Source organism: Saccopteryx bilineata, chromosome X (assembly GCF_036850765.1).
Source record: "Saccopteryx bilineata isolate mSacBil1 chromosome X, mSacBil1_pri_phased_curated, whole genome shotgun sequence".
In the NCBI taxonomy this organism is placed as follows: Eukaryota; Metazoa; Chordata; class Mammalia; order Chiroptera; family Emballonuridae; genus Saccopteryx; species Saccopteryx bilineata.
The window spans coordinates 60558870-60571732 of NC_089502.1; the positions used below are offsets into that span (position 1 = coordinate 60558870).

A 12863-nucleotide genomic window follows, 5' to 3' on the forward strand; every position below is an offset into this window, starting at 1 on the left:
AGTGATGGAAAATGATTTGACTTTGGATGATGGGCATACAACATAATCAACAATTCAAATGGTATAGAAACATTTACCTGAAACCTATGTACTCTTATTGATCAATGTCACCCTGTTAAATTTAATTTTCTGAATAAAATTTAAAAAAAGGTATGTCCATCCAGAACATCAGAATGTAAACAAAAGGAAGGATAAAAATCACATGATAGGCCCTGGCCGGTTGGCTCAGTGGTAGAGCATCGGCCCGGCGTGCAGGAGTCCCGGGTTCGATTCCCAGCCGGGGCACAGAGGAGAGGCACCCATTTGCTTCTCCACCCCTCCCCCTCTCTTTCCTCTCTGTCTCTCTCTTCCCCTCCCGCAGCGAGGCTCCATTGGAGCAAAGATGGCCCAGGCGCTGGGGATGGCTCTGTGGCCTCTGCCTCAGGCGGTAGAATGGCTCTGGACGCAACAGAGCGACGCCCCCAGATGGGCAGAGCATCGCCCCCTGGTGGGCATACCGGGTGGATCCTGGTCGGGCGCATGCGGGAGTCTGTCTGACTGTCTCCCTGTTTCCAGCTTCGGAAAAATGAAAAAAAAAATCACATGATAATATCAGTAGATGCAGAAAAAGCATCTGATAAAAATCAGCACCCATTTATGATCAAAACTCTCAGCAAAGTGGGAATACAGAAAACATACCTCAACATGATAAAGGCCATTTATGACAAAACCACAGAACTTCAGAATGTTACCTTATTTGGAATAAAGGTATTTGAAGATAAAAGTAAGGTAACGATTGCAAAATGAAATCACCATGGATTAGAGTGGACTATAAATCCAATGATGATTGACCTAATAAAGAACAGAAAGGAAAAGAAACAGAGACACAAGGAAGAAGGCCATGCGAAAATAGAAGCAGAGATAAAGTTATGTTGACACAAGCCAGAAAACACCAGGAACAACCAAAAGCTGAAATTGGCAAGAAATGATTGTTCCCTGGAGTGTTAATAGGAGCAAGGCCCTGCTGACAACTTGAGTTTTGATTTCTGGCCTCCAGAGAAGTAAAAGAATACATTTCTGTTATCTTAACCCATCCATTTTGTAGTTTTGTTATAAAAAACCTATAAAATTAATACAGCAATACAGATGCATGTACATATGCACATGTGCACACATATTTTTCTGAAAATACAATCTTTAGCTTTCTATTCTTTTTTAGCTCCTTATCTCAAAATATGGACTTTTAAATCTTACCTTTTGTGACAGCATGGAAGGACCTGGAGATTATTATGCTAAGTGAAATAAGCCAGCAGAGAAAGACAAATATCTTATGACCTCACTTATATGTGGAATCTAATGAAAACAATAAACTGAGAACAAAATAAAAACAGAGGCAGGGTCACAGGGAACAAATGAACAGCTATCAGAAGGAAGGGGGATGAGGGGATAAGATCAAAGAAGGTAAAGGGATTAGCCAAATTATATATATAGTATGCATAGATACAGACAACAGGATAGTAAATCCCAGAGGGAAAGGGGGAAGTAGAGGTAGAAGGAGAGGGGAAAGGAGGGGAAATGAGTGTGGAAAAATATTTTCCATAGGGCAGGAGGGAGCATGATGTGGTATATAAAAGGTGTTATACTGAGTGAAACACTTGAACCCATGTCCACACAGTAAGTTAAAAAATAAACATTTTTTCAAACAATAAAAAAATGAATAACTTGAATAGTTGTTAGAATTAAAGTAGATGAAATATAAACTACATAGTATTAAAGCAGGTCTGTCACATCCCTTCCCTGTAGATCACCTGTCCCATCTGAGCTTCTGCCTAGTCCTTACTTCCTCCTTAAGGGATCAACTATGAATGTGGCCTGGCACCCAGGTCTCTGGCACAAGGCAGGGATTTCATCTCTTCTGTTATCTTCATTACCTAGAGGGGTTGTTGTGTGTACCCTCAAGGCCATAATAGCTGGGACTGTGATCTGACCACTTCTCCAGCCCTGGAAGCCCTTCTTTTAAAAGAGAGGCTGCTCTTTATACTCCTGGAGGGGAAGGGGGTGAATTCTCATTAATATCCTGTCACTTATCTGGAGAGTGACACAGGATCTGTCAGCTTAAACTTGATCATCTGTGAAGTGTGACTCACTGGTATCTGATACGTTAATCACAGAGCTGTCCCAGGCAGTAAATGAAAAACCTGCCCAACTTATATGGAATGTGGTGGGACAGGGAGGGGTGTGGCTCCAGCCAAGCCAGTGACCCCTTGTTCAAACCAGTGGCCTTGGACTCAAGGTAGTGACCAGGGGTTATGTCTATGATCTCACACTCAAACCAGCAACCTCAGGTTTTGGAATTATTTTCTCCCAGTCTAGGGCTTGTCATTTCATTCTCTGAACAGTGTTTGTCGCAGAGCAGAAGTTTTTAATTTCAGTGAAGTCCAACTTATTGATATTTTCTTTCATAGTTGTGTTTTTGGTATCTAAAAATTATCAAATATAAAGATATCTAGATTTTTTTTTCCTATGTTAACTTTTAGGAGTTTTATAGTTTGTTTTTTTTACTTATGGCTGTAATAAAATTTGAGTTACTTTTTGTGAAAAGAGCAAGGTCTGTGTATAGATTCATTTTTATGCATGTGGGTATACAATCGTTCCAACATCAATTGTTGAATGTCCCTCAGTTTTTTTAATCTATAGAGATTAGAAACAATACTTACCTTATAAGTATTGTGAGCATAAAATAAGTCAATAAATAAAAATCACTTGGTACTTAATAAATGTTAGGCATAATTTATTGTTATATATATAAATATACTGCTCACAAAAATTAGAGGATATTTCAAAATGAATATGAGCTATAAAATATCCCCTAATTTTTGTGATCAGTGTATACCATATTTCCCCAAGGATAAGACACTCCCATGTATAAGATGTATCTTAATTTTGTGGCCCAAAATTTGAAAAAAAGGTATTACATAGTTATTGAATTCAAGTTTTATTCATCATAAAATTCATACAACTCCTCATCACTGTCAAAATTCCCATTCATTAGCTTGTCCTCATCTGTGTCTGATGATGAATCACTGTCTTCAATAATGAGCACAAAAACAAGCGTGAAAAAGCGGGAAATACAAGTAAAAAAAACTACAACCACTATATAAGATGCACCTAAGTTTTTAGACCCCACATTTTTTTTAAAAATGTGCATCTTATACATGGAGAAATATGGTACATTTGTTGGCATTACTATTTCCAAGCATAAAAAATTGGATATAAGCTGTTTTTTTATTCACAATCAGTTACATTTGAAACATGCTGTTAGTGAGTATATTAGTTTTTCAGGGTCACTATAAAAATCGTTATCATAAACAGTGGTTTAAAACAACATAAAATTCATTTTCTTCCATATTCAGAGGCCAGAAATCCAAAATTAAGGTACTAACAGGGCCACATATCCTTTGAAGATTCTGGAGGAGAAGTCTTACTTGCTTCTTCCAACTTCTGGTTGCTTCTGCCTTTCTTTGGTGTGTGGCAGCAAAATGTGCCTCAGTCTTCAAATGGTCTTCTTCCCTGTGTGTGTTAAATCTCTCTCTCTTATAAAGACACCAGTCATCAGATTTAAGGCACACCTTAAATCCAGGATTACCTCATCTGGAGAGCCTTAATTAATTATTTGAATGCTAATTCCAAATAAGTTAATAAGTTCACATTCACAAATATGGAGGGTTAGAACGTAGACATATGTTTTGGGTGGACACATTTCAACCTCCTGCAGTGAGGCAAGCATGTTACAAAAATAAGTGTAAGATATCTCTTATCTTTTGTAAATAAATCTACAAATGCATGCATACCCTCATAAAACTATAAATATTTATGTAAGAAAACTTCTCAAAGAATACAATGCAGGGCTGACTTTTGGATATTATTATTTTATTTCATGTTTTCTATCATTTCATTTACCTAGAAGAAATGCCTATTGCTCTTACAATTTTACAAAAAACAAATAAGATAAAAAGGCAGTAAAATATAAACATTCTCGACCTCACAAGAATGTCACTGTGCTTTAAAATGGGAAACATATCTGAGGCATAGAAAAGGAGACAAGAGGTTGGAAGAGCCCCTCCCACAGTTTAACAGAATGTATTTCCCCAATTCTAAAGCACAGATTATTATCAATATTTTAAATTTTTGCATAAAGTGACTAAAGAAACATGGTACTTCAGTTTAATTTATTTTGCTCTACCCTGATGAACAAACAGTAAGGGTGAAGATCTTCTTATATGCAAAGCAGTAGTGTACACTGCTTAGATGGGGGAGAGCTCAGCAGCCACACAGACTCTGTTTACATCTTAGTCTTGTGGCAAGTTGGCCTTGCTGTTGCTTTGTCACAGTTCCCTGATGGTTAAAGTTAGGCAAAAATAGTTTTTCTTCATAGATTGTGGTGAGAATGAAATAAGTATAGGTTTAGCAATTATAACAGTGTCAGTCACCAAGGAAAGCAGCAGTAGATATTAATCATTGCTGAGTCCTCAATGACACTGTTGAACAGCTAAATTAACCAATCCAGGAACTATCCACCAGAATTCTTGTTAAATAATATAATAAATCCTCTTATTGTTCTCGCGGGTTTTTTTGTTTTGTTTTGTTTTGTTTTGTTTTTCTGACAGAGACAGAGAGACTCAGAGAGAGGGACAGATAGGGACAGACAGACAGGAAGAAAAACAGATAAGAAGCATCAATTCTTCATTGCAGCTCTTTAATTGTTCATTGACTGCTTTCTCATATGTGCCTTGGCTAGAAGACTACAGCAGAGCAAGTGACCCCTTGCTCAAGCCAGCAAACTTGGGCTCAAGCCAGTGGCCATGAGGTCATGTTCATGATCCCATGCTCAAGCTAATGACCCTGTGCTCAAGCTGGTGAGCCTGTGCTTAAGCCGAATGAACCCGTGCTCAAGCCGGCAACCTCGGGGTTTTGAACCTGGGCCCTCTTCATCCCAGTCCAACCCTCTATTTACTGTGCCACAGCCTGGTCAGACTTCTCACCCTTTTTCTTATCATCTTCAGGTGTCTCATTCCTTTTCTTTACTATCCTCAGGTGTCTCATTCTGTAAGAAGTTATAAGCCCTAGCTGGTTGGCTCAGCGGTAGAGCATTGGCCCAGCATGTGGAAGCCTCCGGTTTGACTCCAAGTAAGGGCCCACAGAAGCAACCATTTGCTTCTCCACCCCACCCCCTCCCCTTATTTTTCACTCTCTCTCTCAGTCTCTCTGCTCCCCTCCCACAGACATGGCTTGGTTCAAATGGTTTGAGAAAATTGCTCTGAACATTGAGGATGGCTCCATGGCCTCACCTCAGGTGCTGACATAGCTCAGTTGCTGAGCAACAGAGCAGCAAGCCCAGATAGGCAAAACATTTACCTGTACGGGGCTTGCTGGGTTGATCCAGGTCAGGGCGCATGCGAGGATCTGCTCTCTGCCACTCTGCCTCCCAGCCTCTCACTTAATAAAAAACATATATACCAAATCTTATCCATCATATAAATATGTATACATTTCATGCTCCTTGAAATCCAACTATCTCTATGACATGCTCATGGTAAAGTCATATCTTTTGTGGAAAGGGTGCCAATGCATACATTTGTTGAAGTATTACATGTTAAACACTTTACATAACTTTGTTTATTTTATCTTCATAACAGCTCTGGAAGGTAAGGATTAATATGCCCATTTTACAGTTGACCAAAATCAGGCTTATAAAGTATAACTTACTATTCCAGGGTTACATACATCTAGTAAGAAGTAGGAATGGGTTCTAGATATACAACATTTTGTAAGATAACACACACACATTATACATATGTATGTACCTACATACATACATGCATAAAGTATTTTTATATAAGGAAATTCATTAATGCAATCTCTTTTTATAATAAAGTCAAGGAAAACAATCATATTATAAGGTCCAAAGATTAAGAAAAAGTATTTGACAATGTTAATGTCCATTCAGGTTTTCTAAAAGTCAAAAAAATAGGAACTGGTTGACACTTTCTTAGCATAGCAACATATATACACACTCTAGCTGTAACAGTGGATTCCGTCTGATCTTTTCCGTCTGATCTTTGCTTAACTCATCTTGGCTTGTAAAACAATAACTGGCCCACCTGGCCCCTAGATGTTTGCCCAGGCTCCTTGAAGAAGCCGCAGGCATCCGGTGTTTGATTAGGGGCTTATCAGAAAGGCAAGGCCGCAAGCATCTGAGGCAATCAATCACCCTGAGAACCGTTACAACTCCCCTCCCTGAAATTAAGTATAAAACTTGCCTGCTGAAGTTGCTCAGGGCTCTTGGCCATCTCCTTGCCTTGGGCCCGCTCGCGAGTGTAATAAACTTTTCCTTTGTTTTACCCTGAGTCTAGAATTCTGTCGGTGAGTCCTAGGTCAACATTTGGAGGTTCCACCGAGATTCAGTATCTTCATAGACCACGGGACGCCTGACGTCTGGTGAGTGAAACTGGCGGTGGCTGTCAGGACGGGACGTGAGTCCCTCCTGGCTGCGACCGACAGACGTGTCAGGGGGTCGCAGGCCACGACTCTGGGGGACGCCCTGGAGTGTGAGGGCAACCAAGGATGCTTGGAAGTCCATCTGCTGTCTCAGACAGAATCTGTAAATTTGTTGCCAGTTTCCAATCGAGCTCGTAGGTCCGGACCGTTAGATTTATTTTTAGTTTTATTTTGCCGTTCGCAGCGCAGCCGGCTTTGTCTGTTTGTTTTTGTCAGTGTCTTATTTGTTGCCTTCTTTCTGTCTTTTTATCTCTTTGAAATTAAAATGGGACAAGGAGCTTCCACCCCACTGTCCCTGACTCTGTCTCATTGGTCTGAGGTTAATCCCTGAGCTCATAATCTGTCTCTTCTTGTTAAGAAGCGCAAGTGGCAAACTTTCTGTACCTCCGAGTGGCCCACCTTCGGAGTAGGTTGGCCGACCACTGGAACCTTCCACAAAGACACCATAAAGGCGGTTAAAGCAGTTGTCTTCAGTCCAGGACCTCATGGCCATCCAGATCAACAGCCTTATATTTGGGTTTGGGAAGACCTGGCCGACGACCCTCCTCCTTGGATCCAACCTTTCCTTCCTCCCCCTGCACCCTCCCTCCCAACAACCCTCTCCACCACTCCGGGCACTCCCAGACCTACTCCAACTCATCCAGACCTCTGCTCTATGCTTCCACTCAAACCTTCGGAGCCAACGGTGCCTACTTCATCCCTGTATCCACCCTTTCCCTCCTCTGTTCTCCCTGAATCTCAAACTGACCTTATTCTTTTTGATTCGGGACTCCCGCCTCCCTATCCCAGGGATGTCCCTGCCAGCGCTGCAGGTCCCCAGCTTGGGGCCCCACAACAGGACGAACGGGGACCATCAGTGGAGGGTCCAGCCCAAGGTACCCGGAGCCGGAGAGCACAAACCCCAGATGACGTGGCCATCACCCTGCCCCTTCGACATTTCGGACCCCCTGTCCCTGACGGCCAAGGGGGGAACATGCCGGCGCTTCAGTATTGGCCCTTCTCCTCCTCAGACCTATATAATTGGAAAAACAATAATCCACCTTTTTCAGAGGACCCTGTCAAACTTACTGACCTTCTCGAGTCTCTTATGTTTTCCCATCAGCCCACTTGGGATGACTGCCAGCAGCTCTTAGGTATCCTCTTCACCTCCGAAGAAAGAGACCGAATTCTCCTTGAGGCCAGGAAATTGGTTCCTGGAGCTGATGGTCGTCCTACTCAACTCCCCAACCTTATAGATGAGGCTTTTCCCCTGAGGCGGCCTAACTGGGACCCTAGTACGCCTGAAGGTAGGCCGCGACTCTTACTCTATTGCCAGACTCTGATGATGGGTCTCCGAGCGGCGGCGAGACACCCCACTAATTTGGCTAAGGTAAGAGAAGTAATTCAAGGGCCAGAGGAATCCCCATCCAGATTCCTAGAGAGACTAATAGAAGCCTATAGGAAGTATACCCCTTTCGACCCTGAGTCTGAAGAACAGAGAGGGGCACTGGCTATGGCTTTTATAGGACAGTCAGCTACTGATATACGGAGGAAACTCCAGAGGATGGATGGGTTACAGGACATGGCTCTGAGAGATTTAGTCAAAGAAGCTGATAAAGTATACTATAAAAGAGAGACAGCAGAGGAAAAGGAGCAAAGATTAGAAAAAGAACGTGAGGAATAGGAAAATAAGCGAGATAAACAGAGAAATAAAGAGTTAACAAAGATTTTGGCTACCGTAGTAGAGAAACAAGATAGAAGAGGAAAGCATAGTACCTCGGGCCCAAACCAAAAACCAAAATTAGGACCTAACCAGTGTGCCTAGTGTAAAGAAGAAGGACACTGGGTCAGGGATTGCCCTAAGAAGAAGAAAAAGAAGACTGAGGAAATCCTTGCCCTAGGAGATTAGGGGCGTCGGAGTTCAGACCCCCTCCCCGAACTCAGGGTAACATTCAATGTGGAGGGGACACCAATCGACTTTGAGGTGGATACAGGAGCGGTTTACTCCGCCTTGCAGAACCCGCTGGGCCCCCTCTCAAACAAAAAATCCTTGGTTCAGGGGGCAAATGGATGCCAGCATAGGTCATGGACAACTAAAAGGACAATGGACCTGGGGAGGGGAAAAGTACAGCACTCCTTTCTGGTCATACCAGAATGCCCTGCCCCGCTGCTGGGGAGGGATTTGCTTACCATGTTGGGGGCGAGTATTGACTTCAAGCCCCAGGGACCAGAAGTAAGATTCAGTAACCCTCTTGTCAGTCAGCCTATTGTGACCATGCTGACCTTGTCTGCTGAAGATGAGTATAAACTGTATGAGACCCCTGCCCCCGGACCCCATTCAACAGAAGACAGGTGGCTTCAGAGCTTCCCAGAGGCCTGGGCAGAAACGGCAGGGCCAGGATTAGCAGTACAAAGGCCTCCAGTGGTAGTATACCTAAAGCCCTCCGCCACCCCCGTAAGGGTCAAACAATACTACATGAGTAAAGAGGCCCGAGAAAGCATTAGGCCTCACATCCAGAGGCTACTAGGACAGGGGATCCTGAGGCCTTGTCAATCAGAATGGAACACCCCCCTGCTACCAGTAAAGAAACCAGGGAAAGGGGACTATAGACCAGTCCAGGATTTGAGAGAGGTTAACAGTCAAGTGATGGACATACATCCAACGGTCCCAAACCCTTACAACCTCCTCAGTACCCTCAGTCCTGACAGGAAGTGGTATACAGTACTGGACCTGAAAGATGCCTTCTTCTGCCTGCGCCTGCATGAGGACAGCCAACCCCTGTTTGCTTTCGAATGGACGGATCCTGAGAGCGGACTCAGTGGACAGCTCACCTGGACGCGGCTACCCCAGGGCTTCAAGAACTCTCCCACCATCTTTGACGAAGCGCTGCACCAGGACTTGAGTGCCTACCGAGCCTCCACCCCTGAGGTAACTCTGTTGCAGTATGTTGATGATCTGTTACTTGCAGCCGCCACCAGAGTGCAGTGCGAACAAGGAACTGAGAAACTGCTTGCCGAACTGGCCAAACTGGGATACCGGGCATCCGCCAAAAAGGCCCAGATCTGCCAACCCGAAGTCACCTTCCTGGGCTACTCTCTCCGAGACGGTAAGAGATGGCTAACTGAGGCCAGGAAAAAGACTGTTACTCAAATCCCACCTCCGAAAAATCGGAAGGGCCTCAGGGAATTCTTAGGCACAGCAGGTTTTTGCAGACTATGATTACCTGGCTTTGCCACACTAGCCGCCCCCTATACCCCTTGTTAAAGAATGGAACTGAATATACCTGGGGAGATGAACAGCAAAAGGCCTTTGACCAAATCAAGAGGGCACTGTTGTCAGCCCCGGCCTTGGCACTCCCCAACATAGAGAAGCCTTTCACTCTCTATGTAGACGAGAAGGAAGGGATAGCTAAAGGAGTATTGACTCAGTCTCTGGGACCCTGGAAACGGCCAGTAGCCTATCTTTCTAAGAGGTTAGATGCAGTCGCAAAAGGGTGGCCGGGGTGCCTACGGGTGATTGCCGCTGTGGCCCTCCTAGTCAAAGATGCTGACAAACTGACTCTGGGCCAGAAATTGACTGTTGTCGCCCCCCATGCCCTGGAAAGCATAGTAAGACAACCTCCAGACCGCTGGCTAACTAATGCCCGCATTACTCATTACCAAAGCCTCCTGTTAGATAAAGACAGGATCACCTTTGGCTCTCCAACTGTTTTGAACCCAGCCACCCTGCTACCCAGGGAGGAGGGGGGAACTGTCCACCATCAGTGCAGGGATATCCTAGCCGAGGAAGCTGGAATCCGGCAAGACTTGCGGGACACACCATTGCCACAATCTGACTTAATTTGGTATACTGATGGAAGCAGTTTTCTGTATGAAGGAGAACGCCGAGCTGGGGCTGCGGTGGTAGACAAGGAAAAAGTAATCTGGTCAGAGAGACTTGCCCCAGGAACCTCAGCCCAAAAGGCAGAACTAATAGCTCTAACAAAGGCCCTGGAACTGGCTAGTGGTAAACGGGCCACCGTCTACACGGACAGCAGGTATGCATTTGCTACTGCACATGTGCATGGGGCAATTTACAAAGAAAGGGGCCTGCTTACATCAGCAGGTAAAGACATTAAACACAAACAAGAAATCCTAGCCCTCTTAGATGCTGTCATGCTCCCATGGGAGATGGCCATTGTCCATTGCCCTGGGCACCAGAAAGGGCAAGACCCAGTAGCCAAAGGCAACAGGAAGGCGGATGAAGAGGCTCGAGCGGTAGCCATGAGGACTGCCTCCAACATCCTCACTATAGAAGCAGAGCCATCCCCCACCCTGACCCACTTAGAGGAACCTGAGAATATTCGGAAGTTCCTCCAAATGGCCCACCATCTTACCCACCTTAGGACTGACAAACTGGTACAACTGCTTCAGGATGATAAAACATTGACCACCCCCGAGAAGAGGCAAATGGCAAAGGAAATAGTCAAAGCTTGTAAGGCCTGCCAAATGGTGAATGCCTACCCAACAAAAGGAACCAGTGGAACCCATCTCCGAGGCACCAGACCAGGCCAATATTGGGAAGTAGACTTCACTGAGGTAAAACCTGCCAAGTATGGACTAAGGTATCTCTTAGTTTTTGTAGACACCTTTTCAGGATGTGTAGAAGCCTTCCCTACCAAACATGAGACGGTGGCGGTAGTAATTAAAATTATGAAAGAAATCTTTCCTAGATTTGACCTTCCAAAGGTAATAGGGTCTGATAACGGACCGGCGTTTGTGGCCCAGGTAAGCCAGGGGGTAGCCAAAATATTGGGGATTGATTGGAAACTACATTGTGCTTATAGACCCCAAAGTTCAGGACAAGTAGAGAGAATGAATAGAACAATTAAAGAGACCTTAACTAAATTAGTCATAGAGACTGGCCATAGAGATTGGGTAATGCTCCTACCATATGCTCTTTTCCGGGCTCGGAATACCCCTTCCGCTAAAACTAACCTAACCCCCTTTGAAATACTTTTTGGAACCCCTCCGCCTATTCGGGATTTATCCCCCTCTGACTTAAATATCCCCAATACCCCTTTGTCCATTAGGTTACAGGCCCTGACCAGAGTACAACATTGCCTATGGAAGCAGTTGTCTGACCTTTACCAGCCGGCAGGAGACGGGACCCCACATCACTACCAAGTCGGGGACTTCGTCTACGTTCGGAGACACCAACACCGGACCCTCGAACCCCGCTGGAAGGGACCCTACCAAGTCCTCCTCATCACACCCACTGCTGTAAAGGTCAATGGCATCACTGCTTGAATCCATATTTCACACCTCAAGCTTGCTCCTGCTCCTGATGACCAGTGGACAGTGGAGAAAACAGATAATCCCCTCAAGCTGCGTGTCCGCCGCCGCAACAAATCCCCACCAACTGACCCAGCAGACATGGTATGTGATATCGGGGACCAGTAATATAGTATGGGAAGTGACTTCCAATGACCATCCCCCCTGGACTTGGTGGCCGTCCCTGTATCCAGACCTTTGTCAGCTCGCGGCGGGGCTAGAAACTTGGGATATCCCGACCACAGACCCGGGTAACCCTCCTCCTTGTGAGTCCGGGAAATGTGAATGTCCAACTAGTGGTATAGGGACTGTAGGCTTTGGATGCTCTCACCCAGAATTCCGCTCGACTCTCAGAACGACTGACTTTTATGTCTGTCCCCGGGACGGTCGTGATAGGGACACAACTTGGAGATGCGGAGGACTGGAAGTCTTTTACTGTAAGGCTTGGGGTTGTGAGACTACCGGGACGACTCACTGGAAGCCCACATCCTCCTGGGACTGGATCAGGGTTGCGCGAGTAACTCAAAAAAAGAAGCAGGGATTAAAAACTCCCGGTGTCTAGGAAGAGGAATTCCTAGTCAAAGACCGGGAATAGGCCATAGGCAATCGGGAGTTTGGGTTGGTGAAGGACTATGTACCAATTTCACCTGTAACACACTGAATATTACCTTTACCCACTATGGAAAAAGGCAAAATAATACATGGCTAAAGGGCAGGCGGTGGGGCTTAAGAATGTATGCGTCAGGATCTGATGCTGGATTAACGTTCAAAATTAAACTCCAGATAGGCACCGCTGGAGGCAGCCCATTAGGACCTAACAGAGTACTGGCTGACCAAGGGGCCCCAAGGCCTAGCAAGCCCCTTTCAGCCCCGGTGCAAGCTACTCCATCCCCGAGAGATACAGCTAGCAGCCCAGCCAGTGCCAGCAGTACACCCCTGTCACAAACCCCGTCAGGTCCAACCACGGGGCAGCGATTATTAGATCTAATAAAAGGAGGTTTTGAAGCTTTAAATAGCACCCATCCCAACCTTAC

At 45.1% G+C, this 12863-nt stretch overlaps 1 protein-coding gene across 1 annotated transcript; it reads left to right on the forward strand.

Annotated features, from left to right (window-relative positions):
* The first annotated feature begins 684 nt into the window (after nt 1–684).
* Nucleotides 685–11732, forward strand: LOC136317682 (uncharacterized). The gene is given in 3 exon segments (XM_066250472.1): nt 685–768; nt 6896–9623; nt 11589–11732. Coding segments are annotated over 3 exon segments (2826 nt in total). The 3' UTR covers nt 11603–11732.
* The last annotated feature ends 1131 nt before the right edge of the window (nt 11733–12863 follow it).